Source organism: Esox lucius, chromosome 13, assembly GCF_011004845.1.
Source record: "Esox lucius isolate fEsoLuc1 chromosome 13, fEsoLuc1.pri, whole genome shotgun sequence".
Classification (NCBI taxonomy): Eukaryota; Metazoa; Chordata; class Actinopteri; order Esociformes; family Esocidae; genus Esox; species Esox lucius.
This window is the reverse complement of record NC_047581.1, coordinates 1,816,879-1,833,516: the sequence shown is the minus strand read 5'-3', so window position 1 is coordinate 1,833,516 and position 16,638 is coordinate 1,816,879. Positions and strand designations below refer to the sequence as shown.

General features: G+C 42.7%; 1 protein-coding gene across 11 annotated transcripts in view; it reads left to right on the top strand.

The window, feature by feature from the left end:
- The window catches only part of dnm1b (dynamin 1b), a 77,400-nt gene that overhangs the window by 46,234 nt on the left and 14,528 nt on the right, over nucleotides 1–16,638 (top strand). For 7 of the 11 annotated variants that reach the window (XR_001198067.4, XR_001198066.3, XM_020044589.2 and 4 more), the window contains 4 exons: nucleotides 15,267–15,376; nucleotides 15,632–15,743; nucleotides 15,956–15,967; nucleotides 16,175–16,345. Coding sequence is in view for 8 of the 11 variants with exons in the window: in XM_020044589.2 (XP_019900148.2) it covers nucleotides 15,267–15,376; nucleotides 15,632–15,743; nucleotides 15,956–15,967; nucleotides 16,175–16,345 (405 nt within the window). In the remaining 3 variants the exon portion in view is untranslated. Of the gene's footprint in view, nucleotides 1–4,236; nucleotides 4,819–15,266; nucleotides 15,377–15,631; nucleotides 15,744–15,955; nucleotides 15,968–16,174; nucleotides 16,346–16,638 lie in introns of those variants that run through there. The other 4 variants (XM_020044591.2, XM_013132859.3, XR_003782800.2 and 1 more) reach the window with 3 other exon arrangements.

Below are 16,638 nucleotides of genomic sequence, written 5' to 3'. Positions count from 1 at the left end.
AAATCAAATCGTATTCCTCAAAATTTACTTTATTGTTGAACAATCACAATGCTTTATGTCAATCCAAAATATAATTGAGCCTCAAATCTGAATGTTAAACAAAGGAAAAGTGAGTTTTGATCTTTCTCAGGGGAATATATAAGTGTGCAGAATTATTAGGCAACAATTGTTGTTCAGAATTATTAGGCAACTAAATGACAAAAATAGCAAGAATAACTCACTTGTTTATTCTAAATTTAAAGTGTAACAAATAAGTAACACAAAAGGACAGTTTAAATGTGTAGTTTTTCAAAGATATTCAGTGACCAATATAGTCACCCGTCTTTTCAATAACTGCCATGAGCCTTCTATCCATGGAGTCTGTCAGCTTCTTGATCTGTTCACGAACCTTCACTGAAGCAGCAAACACAGCCTCCCAAATGCTGTTCAAAGAGGTGTATTGTCTTCCCTGACTGTAAATCTCACGTTTGAGAAGGGTCAACAAATTCTCAATAGGATTTAAGTCAGGTGAGGAAGGGGGCCAGGTCATTATTCTGGCTTTTTTAAGGCCCTTGTTTGCTAGGCAACAGTGGAGTACTTGGATGCATGTGATGGAGCATTGTCCTGCATAAAGATCATGGCCTTGTTGAATGCTGAGGACTTCTTCCTGTACCACTGCTTGAAGAAAGTATCTTCCAGAAACTGGCAGTAGGTATGGGAGTTGGGTTTCAGTCCATCTTCAACCCAAAAAGGACCAACTACCTCATCCTTTATGATAGCATCCCATCCCAGTATCCCTCCTCCACCTTGCTGGCACCTGACTCAAAGTGGTGCCGTGTCCATTGGTGATCAAGAGTCACTTGCATTTCATCTGTCCATAAAACCTTTGATAAATCTGTCTTCAGGTATTTGTTTGCCCAGTCCATACACTTCAACTTGTGAATTCTATTCAGTGGTGGTATTCTTTCAGCCTTCTTGACCTTGGCCATGTCTCTGAGCACCTTGTAGTTTTGGACAATTCACATACACTCACCTAAAGGATTATTAGGAACACCATACTAATACTGTGTTTGACCCCTTTCGCCTTCAGAACTGCCTTAATTCTACGTGGCATTGATTCAACAAGGTGCTGAAAGCATTCTTTAGAAATATTGGCCCATATTGATAGGATAGCATCTTGCAGTTGATGGAGATTAGTGGGATGCACATCCAGGGCACGAAGCTCCCGTTCCACCACATCCCAAAGATGCTCTGTTGGGTTGAGATCTGGAGACTGTGGGGGCCATTTCAGTACAGTGAACTCATTGTCATGTTCAAGAAACCAATTTGAAATGATTCAAGCCTTGTGACATGGTGCATTATCCTGCTGGAAGTAGCCATCAGAGGATGGGTACATGGTGGTCATAAAGGGATGGACATGGTCAGAAACAATGCTCAGGTAGGCCGTGGCATTTAAACGATGCCCAATTGGCACTAAGGGGCCTAAAGTGTGCCAAGAAAACATCCCCCACACCATTACACCACCACCACCAGCCTGCACAGTGGTAACAAGGCATGATGGATCCATGTTCTCATTCTGTTTACGCCAAATTCTGACTCTACCATCTGAATGTCTCAACAGAAATCGAGACTCATCAAACCAGGCAACATTCTTCCAGTCTTCAACTGTCCAATTTTGGTGAGCTCGTGCAAATTGCAGCCTCTTTGTCCTATTTGTAGTGGAGATGAGTGGTACCCGGTGGGGTGGAGATGAGTGCTACCCGCTGTTGTAGCCCATCCGCCTCAAGGTTGTGCGTGTTTTGGCTTCACAAATGCCTCGCTGCATACCTCGGTTGTAACAAGTGGTTATTTCAGTCAAAGTTGCTCTTCTATCAGCTTGAATCAGTCGGCCCATTCTCCTCTGACCTCTAGCATCAACAAGGCATTTTCACCCACAGGACTGCCGCATACTGGATGTTTTTCCCTTTTCACACCATTCTTTGTAAACCCTAGAAATGGTTGTGCGTGAAAATCCCAGTAACTGAGCAGATTGTGAAATACTCAGACCGGCACCAACAACCATGCCACGCTCAAAATTGCTTAAATCACCTTTCTTTCCCATTCTGACATTCAGTTTGGAGTTCAGGAGATTGTCTTGACCAGGACCACACCCCTAAATGCATTGAAGCAACTGCCATGTGATTGGTTGATTAGATGATTGCATTAATGAGAAATTGAACAGGTGTTCCTAATAATCCTTTAGGTGAGTGTAGGTTGCGGTTCTGGAATATGGTGGCGCTGGAGGATACTGGGTTCCTGGTAGCTTGACATTTAATTATTCTCAAGTCTTTTGCAGTTAATTTGGGTCTTTTCTTCTTTTTTTGCGCCCCGGTTGACTATTTGCAACAAAATATTTGATTGTCTGGTGGCCAAGCATCAATAGTTTAGCTATTTTGAGGAGTGTTGTATCTGTCTGAAATACATTTTATTTAATTTTTTTTTACTTTTCAGTGCCAGTTAAATCTCTTTTTGGGCAATATTACCTCATGAAGCTGCCTAACAATTTTGCACACCTTGAAATAAGGTGTAATTCACTTTCACCACACCCTCCCTCATTACACAAATACGTATCACCTGAAAATGATTCATTTCAATGAGCATTCAAGTTTATATGGTTTGGAGATGGAAAATACGATCAGAATACTCACTTGCCTAATAATTGTGCAAGCAGTCTATGGTACACTGAAATTCATCTTGTTTGGAAATATTTGTAACAAAAAATGCTGCTTGTATAATTATTCACCCTATACAATGGAAGCTTACAGTTTACACAGATGAAAGAAACTGCCATAATATTAGTGCCTGTTATCCACTAATGTTGCTGTCACATTTTCTGGATGAAAACCCTCCTATTAAAAGAACATTGGTCAAGTTGTGAATCTGAAGGATAATTAAGACAAAACAAGAGAGTATTCCATAGATGTTAGAGATAAAAGAGATTAACAATAGTGTACAAGTAATATCCAAGTGTTTGCCAGGCACTGTATATTCGGTAAAGCTACCAAAAATATCTTGCATATATTTGTCGAACATTATGCATATTTTATTTTTCACTTTGACATTATGGACTGTATTCATTTTGATCAATAACAAAAACTCATTCAATTTTGTCACAGAACAAAAATGTGTACAAGTCCAATACTTTTGAAAGCCACTATATATTTATATAGTTTTATAATTTTTAGACTATTTAGACTTTTTAGACTATTAATCTTCAGTAAAATAATCAGAGAAAATTCAAAGAGAGAGGTCAGGATGTGCGTGCGATTTAGTTTCACTTTCCCTCCTAAAATAATGTAGATACACATTTTCGATTTACATTTGATGAATTAGCCTGCACAATAAGCTGAATCCTACGGTGGCCCTGAAGTGCAAAACACAACAACAAATACGAAAACACTTCAACAAATCATGAAACACAACAACAAATACGAAAACACTTCAACAAATCATGAAACAAAACAACAAATACGAAAACACTTCAACAAATCATGAAACACAACGGCAAATAGGAAAACACAACGGCAAATAGGAAAACACAACGGCAAATAGGAAAACACAACGGCAAATACGAAAACACTTCAACAAATCATGAAACACAACGACATTAACTTCTAACGGAAAAGGTAAGGCCTATCTAGCAGAGGACGGAACCTCCTGATTGGACAGAAGGACCGCCTGTCTTTTAACAGGAAGGAGAGGTGAAAAATACGGAAAAGCGCCTATTTTCAAAACATGAGTACTCCCGAAGATACTTTCGCTATTATAATGAATTATTTTGATGCAGGGCATACATAAGACGTGGTAGTTGATATGTTGTCAACCAATCACAACATCAGGATGAGTATACGCACTTTGAAGTCACGTTTGAGAGAAGCAGGGTTGTACAGAAGGGACAACTAGACGTGCCATCCTTACAGAGCTGCATGGACCAGGGCAACTATTCCGCTATCGGACTATGTGGCAAGTACAGCAAAAACACAATCTACGTATTAAACGACACACAGTGATGAGACTGCTGAAGCAACTAAATCCACAACGGATGCGAGAACAAGCCGGAGGTTTGTGAGGCGTACATATCACTCCATGGGTCCAAACTACATTTGGCATGTAGATGGATACGATAAGCTGAAACCCTTTGGCTTGACCCTCTCAGGATGTATAATTTAGTTGTTAGATGATAAAGATACTAAAACAATGTTGACTTTTCCTTTTCAGAAAAAGCGACTGCTGTGTCCCTGCTGTTTGCTACAGGGCTCGCATCACTTCCACCTGCTGGAATAACACCACTACCATGCATCGAGTTCTTACCAAATTCGCCATTCCCTATGTCAAACACCTGTGCAAATGCCCTAAAGCTCCTTTTCCTTGAGACCTACAGTGTCTTTTAGACAAACATGGAGTTTTGCTTACAGAATTCTCCAGGCTTTGGGTGCATTTAATGCTGTGCCAAGTCTGAATTTTGCCCAGTCTTAAATCTGTAGTTTATAAAGCATAAGAGTGCATGCTCAGTTCAAAGTATTTTAATGTGTATTATTTATGTTCATTACTTTGTTCAATGAAAAATCACAGAAAAAATGTTAAGTACAGGTCACATTACAAGTAACAGTAAAGTTGTACTCAGCTAAAATGTATGTAGTTTCACATTTGAAACAGTGTATAACATGTTGTGCTTGCAAACAAGCTTGTTAACAATACCTCTTGAAAAGAACCATGTTTCTTTGGTTGTTCAGACCTACAATTGACACACAGTTAACTCGATGGTGAATCCGAAAATAAACAAATATAGTTTGGGAGTTACATTTGAGTTTAATGTATGTCTCCACTCTGATATGACACTGCATATACTGAACTCCACTTGCCAAACATGATACTCAAACAGCTAAGCCACATTTGAGAATGTTTTCCTTTAACATCTGGCCTTTAAGAGTGGGCTGCAGTAGACCATATTTATAGGCCAGCTATTTCTTTCAAGGTGACATAAAGTTCTGAGGCTGACTCCCAATTATGTGGCTGCTGTAATCCATTTCGCTCAACAGTCTGTTGAAGATAATCCTGGATGTCTGGATCACTGCATGAATGAAGAGTTTGCCTTGACTCTGGAAACGTATCCAGTCCTTTGAACCAAACCTGCATAGTGACACAATAATTTATCATAAAGGGAAAACATGACTTCAAATCCAAATGTATTTCCAATAATATGTGTGGTGCAATTTATGCTTTAATACACATTACATATTTTTGTGAGAATGGATATAGTCATGTCATTGTCTGTTGATATGAGAGGTAAGAGATAGAGTTCGTCTGTAGTTCCCCCAGGACATGATGCATGTCTGGAGAGTCTAATCCTGTGCTTATTCCAGAGGTCTGTGCTCTCATCCAGGTCTTTTTGCAGAACATTACTGAAGCAGAATCTCAATGAGTCCTTAAGTTCATGGCTGCCATTAAAGTGTCCAGAGTCTCTCAGGTCTCCAAACAGGTCCATCCAAAATTGAGCCCTAGGAATACAATTGAAAGTTAGGCTACTTATTTTACACAAGAGCACAATATTATAACTATTGAATAACTATATAAAGTAAAGTAGGCTACAACAAAACACATTAATGTTGCTGCTGCCAATATCAGCAAAATAAATCTGATAGTGTGAATGCATAGATGGAAAGGCACTGCATGACCCCTCAATAATGCATGAGTGGATATGACTAGCAGAGGGCAGCACCTGTCAATTAGGCTACCTGAGATCTCAGAAACACAAGGAGAGTGAACGCTGTCAGACAAAATGATTAACACATAACAGGAAGATATTTTTATGCAGTCTGTTGTGCTATGAAGTGATTTCAGTCCACGGGCACAACCTATTAAAGCTACATCGTCCAGTTTTATGTGGCCAGCTGCTTTTATCAGGATGATAATATGCAAATATACATAACTATATGTCCGTGGTAACAGCAAATACATATTGGACCTTTTTGAAAGGTCTTTTTGAAACTTTATTGTTACCTAATTCAATCGAATTAGCAGTTTATAGCGTGATCAGGCATGACATTAACGTGATTACCACCTACTATTTTATATTCATTTGGGAAAGATTAGAGCCCACCCAGACTGTTTTACCTGCTGAAATACTTTTTAATTTGACTGAAATCACTTTTTGGCAGATGAACACTTTTTGCTGTAACACAATTACACTTATAAGCGGCCGCAGTCTGTATGCTCGTGTCTGAGGCAAGCGTGCCGCAAAAGCCCTGAAAAGTGAAGCCAAAACGTCTCGATCGCCCCCTGGTGAGTGGTCCCAGTATAGGTCATAAACCCCGCCCTCCCCATGTTATTCAATGGGACGCGAGACCAACTAAACAATTAAATTACCCTTCAAATATATTTTTTCCGAAGCTGGTTTCTGTCATTTACTGTAGTTTGTATCACGCTAATGTAAATTCAAGAGTTTGTTTTTAAAATAAGTTTGTTTTTAGTTCGTTATTTAATGCTCTAAAAACGGTGGTGTGACGTCGTGATTCACAGCTGTGATTGACAGCAATCTGAGCCGAGGAGCCACTGAATCTTCGGAGGACTGAGAAGATTGTAACTTTACATTTAATCTCTAAATTTCTATAACTGATATAATTTCACACGGACATAATGGGTTGTTCTGCAGTACATTGTGCTAACCGATCTGGCATTTCCAATCGATCTTTGAATTTTTTTCGGTAAGTTACATTTATAAGCTATTTAATTAGTAAATAAATGTAATGGGCTAGCTAACGTTAGCTAAAAGACAACAAGCCTCGTTAATAGCCATGTTAATAGCTAGCAGGTGATCGTTAGCTAGAAGTTACCAATTATTTTTGTATTAGACCTATTCTAAATTAAGGTTAAACATGATGTAAGTTAGGCTATAACATATCGTCTAGGTTTAACAAGCAAAGGTTGTACTGTACTTGGACTTGCGATTGATTACGGTATGCGCATTCTGCGAGGGAGAGTGAGGGTGGGGCACAGGGGTGGGGCCGTTGATTTCGCGGCTTTACGGCTTTACTTCCTTCTCGCTACTGCGCATAACTACTGCGCAGAACTGGTCCCAAGATCGCTATCTGCGCAGACGCAAGTCCAAGATGTCAGCGCCGTATCAGGACACTGGTGGCTTCATTTTTCACCAATGGAAAAGAGCGAAAGGGCGTCGTCCATTATTTATACAGTCTATGGTCTGAGGGTACACTGTATTGCAGCCATGGTGCCATTTTCAGTCCCATGGTCTGTAGTGTTCTCGCATCCGTTCCTTGTGGATTTAGTTGCTTCAGCAGTCTCATCACTGTGTGTCGTTTAATACGTAGATTGTGTTTTTGCTGTACTTGCCACATAGTCCGATAGCGGAATAGTTGCCCTGGTCCATGCAGCTCTGTAAGGATGGCACGTTTCACCTCATCCAGTTGTGAATAGTTGTCCCTTCTGTGCAACCCTGCTTCTCCCAAACGTGACTTCAAAGTGCGTATACTCATCCTGATGTTGTGATTGGTTGACAACATATCAACTACCACGTCTTATGTATGCCCTGCATTAAAATAATTCATTATAATAGCGAAAGTATCTTCGGGAGTACTCATGTTTTGAAAATAGGCGCTTTTCCGTATTTTTCACCTCTCCTTCCTGTTAAAAGACAGGCGGTCCTTCTGTCCAATCAGGAGGTTCCGTCCTCTGCTAGATAGGCCCTACCTTTTCCGTTAGAAGTTAATGTCGTTGTGTTTCATGATTTGTTGAAGTGTTTTCGTATTTGCCGTTGTGTTTTCCTATTTGCCGTTGTGTTTTCCTATTTGCCGTTGTGTTTTCCTATTTGCCGTTGTGTTTTCCTATTTGCCGTTGTGTTTTCCTATTTGCCGTTGTGTTTTCCTATTTGCCGTTGTGTTTTCCTATTTGTTGTTGTGTTTTGCACTTCAGGGCCACCGTATTAAACGGTAACCCAAGTGATAAGTAGACTATATCATCACTTAATTACATTTTCATTAATGTCAGTCAATCAAATGTATTTATAAAGCCCTTTTTACATCAGCAGTTGTCACACAGTGCTTTTACAAAACACCCAGCCTTAAACCCCAAGGAGCAAACAACAGTAGTGTTGAATTTCAGTGAATTTCTGATTCTATTTAAACCTAGTCCAGGTCGTCCAGGTCGTCAAGACTATACCTGAAATCGTCAGGTATAGTCTTGATCTGCAACACAACCAGGAGGACTTTGGACAGGGACAGCAATGGGTCCCTCAAGCCAGGTACCCGCAGATGTGGGCCAAGACCTCATGTCCTCAGTAGTTCAAAATAGGAGGAGACTGGGAAATTTCAGAAAATGCATTCCTCATACCAACAAGGATTTATAGTGGAGGAGGAGAACTTAGTGGAGTAGGAGAACTGACCCTACTCACCCAGCACAATAATATAGCAGCATAAGACCTTGGGACTGAGACAGGGGGGTCCAGCGACACTGTGGCCCTATTTGGGGGGAGCCCTGGACAGGGCTATCAAGCAGGAAATCAAACCACTTACATTGCCAAGCATCAACCAAAGGGACACCCACCAACCGCAACCCCCCTTAATGGGGGCCGCAACAGAGAGACAACAACAATCCAGTGACTCTGCCCCCGAATGGCATTGGAGGGAGGGCATCCCAGTGGCGATGAGAGCCAACGTGGCAAGACAGTAAGGGTGGACAGTATCAAGCCTTTCTGGTCACCTTCACACCCCCGGGCCAGGCTACACCTAATCACCATGCTGTAGAGATTAGTCTTTAGTAGACACTTGAAAGTTTGCTCTCAGTTTGCATTTCTAACCTTAATTGGCAAATCATTCCACAGTAGTGGAGCTCTATGAGAAAAGGCCCTGCCTCTAGCTGTTTGTTTAGAGATTTTAGGTACAACTAAAAGGCCTACATCTTGCGATCGATTTTTGGGATATGACCATGCAGCCGTCGAGGTTCACAGTGAGATCTGCTAACAAAGCTCTTTGTTTATTGGGTCCTGAAACAAGCATTTCAGTTTATCTTGAGTTTTAAAGCAAGATGTTCTCTTTCATCCACTTCCTAATATCTGAAACGCATGCTTCCAAAGAAGCAAATTTTGGGGCTTCTCCATGCTTAATTGAAATATATAACTGTGTGTCATCAGCATAACAGTGAAAGTTGACATTGTGATTCCGGATCACATCACCCAGTGGCAGCATATATAGTGAGAACAATAATGGGCCCAGAACCGAGCCTTGAGAAACACCAAAACATACAAACCCGATTCCAAAAAGTTTTCAAATTTCTATATTTTATTCAGAATACAACATAGATGACATATCACATGTTGAAACTGAGAAAATGTATCACTTTAAGGGGAAAATAAGTTGATTTTAAATTTCATGGCATCAACATCTCAAAAAAGTTGGGATAAGACCATGTTTACCACTGTGTGGCATCCCCCTCTGCAAACGTCTGGGAACTGAGGAGACAAGTCGCTCAAGTTTATGAATAGGAATGTTGTCCTATTCTTGTCCAATACAGGCTTCTAGTTGCTCCACTGTCTTAGGTCTTCTTAATCGCACCTTCCTCTTTATGATGCGCCAAATGTTTTCTGTGGGTGAAAGATCTGGACTGCAGGCTGTCCAGATCTTCTATGCAGCCATGATATTGTAATTGATGCAGTATGTGGTCTGGCATTGTCATGTTGGAAAATGCAAGGTCTTCTGGATGGGAGCATATGTTGTTCTAGAACTTGGATATAACCGTCAGCATTGATGGTGCCTTTCCAGATGTGTAGGCTGCCCATTCCACACTCACTCATGCAACCCCATACCATCAGAGATGCAGGCTTATGAACTGAGCGCTGATAACAACTTGGTTTGTCCTTGTCCTCTTTAGTCTAGATGACATGGCGTCCCAGTTTTCCAAAATGAACTTCAAATTCTGATTTGTCTGACCACAGAACACTTTTCCACTTTGCCACAGTCCATTTTAAATGATCCTTGGCCCAGAGAAAACGCCTGCGCTTCTGGATCCTGTTTAGGCTTCTTTTTTGACCTATAGAGTTTTAGCCAGCAACGGCGAATGGCACGGTGGATTGTGTTCACCGACAATGTTTTCTGGAAGTACTCCTGAGCCCATGTTGTGATTTCCATTACAGTATCATTCCTGTATGTGATGCAGTGCCGTCTGAGGGCCCGAAGATCACAGGCATCCAATATGGTATTCTGGCCTTGACCCTTACGCACAGAGATTGTTCCAGATTCTCAGAATCTTTGGATGATATTATGCACTGTAGATGATGATAACTTCAAACTCTTTGCAATTTTTCTCTGAGAAACTCCTTTCTGATATTGCTCCACTATTTTTCACCGCAGCATTGGGGGAATTGGTGATCCTCTGCCCATCTTGCCAATTGACATAATAAGTTGCAAATTGGTCCTCCAGCTGTTCCTTATCTGTACATTTATCTTTTCCGGCCTCTTATTGCTACCTGTCCCAACTTTTTTGGAATGTGTAGCTCTCATGAAATCCAAAATGAGCCAATATTTGGCATGACATTATAAAATGTCTCACTTTCAACATTCAATATGTTATCTATATTATATTGTGAATTAAATATAAGTTTTTGAGATTTGTAAATTATTAATTTTTACTCACAATTTGTACAGTGTCCCAACTTTTTTGGAGTCAGGTTTGTAAAAAGGGCTTTATAAATACATTTGATTGATTGATTGAAGAAAGATTTCATCCAAAACTGCCAGAAGAATTGTTCAGGATACAAAGAAAAACCAACAGGTAACCACCGAAGAAACACAGGCTGCTCTGGAAAAAGACGATGTGGTTGTGTCAAGGAGCACAATACAATGATACTTGTACAAGAAAGAGCTACATGGTCGAGTTGCCAGAAAGAAGTCTTTACTGCTCCAATGCTACAAAAATGCCCAGTTACAATATGCCGACGACACCTTGACATGCCTCACAGCTTCTGGCACACTGTAATTTGGAGTGACGAGACCCAAATAGAGCTTTATGGTCACAATCATAAGCGCCATGTTTGGAGAGGGGTCAGCAAGGCCTATAGTGAACAGAATACCATCCGCACTGTGAAGCATGGATGTGGGTGAGCTCAAAAGGCATGGGGAATCAGGTGGGGGGACAGCCCGCCCTTTGGGTAAAGCCTATCTGACACAAGAGAGATGGGCAACAACTTACCACACCCCTTTTCTATGTAATATATACTGTTGAATGACATGTTTTAAGTCAGAGACTCCTCGGACGATTATGTTTGTAAGCGTTTGACGCGTTTCTCTTATTTGCAAATAATTAATAAACTATTATATTGGGCCAAGAGAATTTTGTCTCTTTTTCTTACTCTTTTAAGGGTCGATAGATGGAATTGCCATTACAATGACCTGGAGGCATTTGCCAAGACGAATGGGCAACTATACCACCTGCAAGAATTCGGGGCCTCATAGACAACTGTTACAAAAGACTGCACGCTATCATTGATGCTAAATGGGGTAATACACAGTAATAAGAACTAAGGGTACGCAGACTTTTGAACAGGGGTCATTTCATTTTTGGGCCATTCTGTTATGACCTACAGTTGAATGTGAATCCCATAAGAAATAAAAGACGTGTTTTGCCTGCTCACTCATGTTTTCTTTACATATGGTACATATATTACCAAGTCTCCAAGGGTATTCAAACTTTTGAGCACAACTGTATATGTGTTAACTACTAGATGTAGTCTTTATCATGTTACAGTTGTTTGGGAGATCAAGAAGGAAAACAGTGAGTAGATGACTGGGCCACAGCTAAAGCGGGGAATGGTGGGTATGATTCATCGGACCCTGGCGTGGTAGGGCCCACTGATTGTAATAATATCTCATCTCATCTTCATCCGCTTATCCGGTATCAGGTCACGGGGGCAGCAGCTCCAGCAGGGGAGCTGCTGCCCCCAAACTTCCCTTTCCTGAGCCAAATTTGCCAGCTCTGACTGGGGGATCCCGAGGCGTTCCCAGGCCAGTGTCAAAATATAATCTCTCCACCTAGTCCTGGGCCTACCCGAGGTCTCCTCCCAGCTGGACGTGCCTGGAACACCTCCCTAGGGAGACGTCCTGGGGGCATCCTTACCAGATGCCCGAACCCCCTCAACTGGCTCCTTTCGATGCAAAGGAGCAGCGGCTCTACTTCGAGTTCCTCAAGGATGGCTGAGCTTCTCACCCTATCCCTAAGGGAGAAGCCAGCCACCCTTCTGAGAAAACCCATTTCAGCCACTTGTACTCGCAATCTTGTTATTTCGGTCATGGCCCAGCCTTCATGACCATAGGTGAGGGTAGGAACAAAAATGGACTGGTATATCGAGAGATTACGCCTCGATATCCTGTCCATAAAAGTTACAAACAGGATTGGTGACAAAGCGCAGCCCTGGCGGAGGCCAACCCCCACCTGGAACGAGTCCGACTTACTACAGAGAACCCAAACACAACTCTCACTTTGGACGTACAGGGATTGGGGATAGCCCTCAGAAGGGACCTCCTCACCCCATACTCCTGCAGCACCTCCTACAGTATCTCCCGGGGGACCCGGTCATATGCCTTCTCCAGATCCACAAAACACATGTAGACTGGATGGGCATATTCCCAGGCCCCCTCCAGGATCCTGGCAAGAGTAAAGAGCTGGTCGGTTGTTCCGCGACCAGGACAGAATCCGCATTGTTCCTGTTCAATCTGAGGTTCGACTATCTGCCGAACCCTCCTTTCCAGTACCTTTGAGTAGACTTTCCCAGGGAGGCTAAGAAGTGTGATACCCCTGTAATTGGCACACACCCTCTGGTCCCCCTTTTTGAACAGGGGAACCACCACCCCGGTTCGCCACTCCTTAGGCACTTTCCCCATCTCCCATCAACATTTCTGGACGGATCTCGTCAAACCCAGAGCTTTGCCACTGTGGAGTGTTTGACTACCTCAGTGACTTCTGCCATGGAGATTGACAATGCTTCCCCATCAGCCTCCAGCTCTGCCTACACTATAGAGGGCGTGTTAGTGGGATTTAGGAGTTCCTCAAAGTGTCCCTTCCATCGCCCAATTACCTCCTCAGTTGAGGTCAAGAGTGTCCCATCCTTACTGTACATAGCTTGGATAGTTACCCGTATTCCCCTCCTGAGGTGGCCTCCAGAAACACCCTCCTGAGGGGCCTCCTCCAGACGTTCCCAGTTCACCCGCACTACCTGTTTGGGTTTTCCCGGTCTGTCCAGAGTCTTCCCCCACCCCCCGACCCAACTCACCACCAGATGGTGATCGGTTGAGAGTTCCGCCCCTCTCTTTACCCGAGTGTCCAAAAAATGCGGTCCCAGATCCGATGACACGATCACAAAATCAATCATTGACCTTCGGCTCTGGTACCACATACACTTATGAGCATCCTTATGTTCGAACATGGTGTTCGTAATAGATAATCCATGACTAGATCAGGGAGGCCGTTCCTCCCTATCATGCCTCTCCAGTTGTCTCCATCATTGCCCACGTGTGTGTTGGAAGTCCCCCAGCAGAATTATGGAGTCCCCTACTGGAGCCCCATACAGGACTCCATTCAGGGTCTCCAAGAAGGCCAAATACTCCGAACTGCTGTTCGGGGCATATGCACAAACAACAGTCAGAGATTCCCCCCCCAAAACCCGTAGGCGTAGGGAGGCGACCCTCTCATCCACTGGGGTAAACTCCAAACATAGCGGCGCTCAGCCGGGGGCTTGTGAGTATCCCAACCCCCGCCCAGCGCCTCACTCCCTGGGCAACTCCAGAGAAGAATAAAGTCCACCCCCTATCCAGGAGTACGGTCCAGAACCAAGACTGTGTATGGATGTAAACCCCACCAGATCTAACTGATAGCGCTCCACCTCTCTCACAAGTTCCGGCTCCTTCCCCCACAGAAAGGTGATGTTCCACGTCCCCTGAGCCAGCCGCTGCCGACCCCAGCGGTTCCTCCCATGAATGATGGGCCCATAGGATGGAGAGGGGGGTGTCACGTTGCTTTTTCGGGCTATGCCCGACCGGGCTCCGTGGCAAACCTGGTCACCAGGCGCTCGCCGGCGAGCCCTCCCTCTGGGCCTGGCTCCAGACGGGGGCCCCGGGCTTCCTCCAGACAGGGTAACGCCTCCTCTTCCTCGTTTGTACAAAGGGGTTGTTTGAACCATTCTTAGTCTGGCTCCTCCCCTGAGACCACTTTGCCGTGGGAAACCCTACCAGGAGCACTAAGGCCCGGACAACACAGCCCTCAGGTTCATAGGAACACACAAACCTCTCCACCACGATAAGGTGATTGCTCCCAGAGAGGCCTATGTCATCATCAAGTGAGGTGGCCCAGGCATTTATATCTTTTCAGGGGGCACAGGATTCCTGGTGACAGCCCTGGTGGCTAATAACGGATGTACTGGAGGAAATGGAATGCAATCAAACACATGGAGGTCATTTGAAATAGGGCTGCAACAACTGAGTGAAAACATTGATAACTTCAATAGTGATAAGTAGCTGGCAACACATTTAATTATCCCAGCAACATATTGAAAAAGATGACAGAGGCTATAGCTACACCAGTGGAATGATGTGTTGAACTCAATCTATCTGTAATTTACATGAATGTGCAATACTGAACTTACATGGAAAAGGATCAGTTGTGCATGTACACCTTAGAAGACAAGACACCCGAGGTTGAAGAGGGCTCATCATAATGCATTAATCCAAAACAACTGTGCCGTTGAATGATTTTCATAGAGTTTGTTATACTCATACTGATGGAAAATACAATGAGTGTCAGAGTTAGCAAATTCTATTTCTCCGCAATAGAAACTTTGAAGAAAATGCATCCTCAGTCAATCCATTTATTTTAATAGGGATGTCAAATGTATACTTACACTAAAGCTCCCTGCTATAAGATTGTAAATTATGTTTTACCCTTCCTTATTTCTTCATGCTAGTGTCCATATTTTACAGGTTCATTTAGCACACTTCTGAAGTATGGATACTTTCTAAAATGATAACTATAACGGCCGAGGTGTTTTAATAAAGCATTGTCCAAAATGAATGAAACACTGCTAATTTGTATTTGCAGCCATAGTTTGAGACCATTCAATTAATTGTTTTCCACCCATTACTATTAACCCCTCCTCCCTGTGTAAGGTTTCACCAGCCGTCTGTGGTTTCTTCCCTTTTTTCTCCAGTTACGTCATTCCTTACCATGTTATGTTTGTTTGCCCTCTACAGGAGAAAGAGAAGAAGTACATGCTGCCGGTGGACAACCTGAAGCTCAGGGACATCGAGAAGAGCTTCATGTCCAGCAAGCACATCTTCGCTCTGTTTAACACAGAGCAGAGGTCAGTCTGTCGTATCTGCCTACTGTGATACTGAATTAATCTAGTCAGTTTACACACTGCAATTTAATGTACTCAAATTACCACCTGATCAACAGTCAACAGTCAGGTAGTGCTGTTTTTAGGAGCCCGAGCACACCTTGCAATTTGATGAATGGTCTAATAATATCACAGCCACATTTTATTACTGTCTGCCTTTCTGTCTGTTCATTCATTCGTCTGTCTTCCTGACTGGCTTCCTTTCTGTCTGGCCCCCAGAAATGTGTACAAGGACTACCGTCAGTTGGAGCTGGCTTCTGACACTCAGGAGGAAGTAGACAGTTGGAAAGCTTCATTCCTACGCGCTGGAGTGTATCCCGAGCGCATTGTGGTATGGCTATCATTCAATTCTTCTGTAGCTTACCGCATCCAATCCACAACCAGATAAGATATATGGCATATTTGTTTATTAAAACGTGTCTGTTTATTATTTGTTTTATTTTATTTGATAAACTAGAGGGGTATTTAAACTTTGATAAACTAGAGGGGTATTCTTTTTACTAACATGATTTACACCCTCTGTATAAACGCTTACTCTGCCAGGATAAAGAGAAGGTGAGTGCTAAAACCGTCATTTTTGAAATTAAGTTTCATTATACTGTGAGAAGGCAAAGTGGAGCCACTAACCATATAAGGAACTTAATGTCTATCCATTTCTTTCTAATCAACATCAAGTGTCTGGGGGTTTGTGGATAGGAGATATAGCTAGGGCAGGAATCCCCAATAAGTGATTCTACTTCTACTTTTTGTTTTGTGCACCAGCCTGAATCTATGGAGGAGAGCAGCTCCGATAATTTCATGCACACCATGGACCCTCAGCTGGAAAGGCAGGTGGAGACCATCCGCAACCTGGTGGACTCCTACATGGCTATCATTAACAAGACTGTGCGAGACCTTATGCCCAAGACCATCATGCACCTGATGATCAACAACGTGAGTTGCTGGTTGCTTTCCCATCAACCAAAAATATGTTTTAATTTCACATTATATTCCTATCTTGAATTACAGTTTGTCCCATATTACTCACACCTTTAAAGTGAGGCAGAACGTTCGGAATGTTTCATCTTCACCTCCCTGGAAAAACATTACGCACAGCAGATACAATTTTGGTTTTCCATTTAGCATGCTTTTCAATCCAGGATTAGACCTGATTTGTCCAGGAAACTGGCCCTCTTTATCCTTTAGTCTTTTCTTACCCTACAGTCTACAATCACCATTTCCCATAT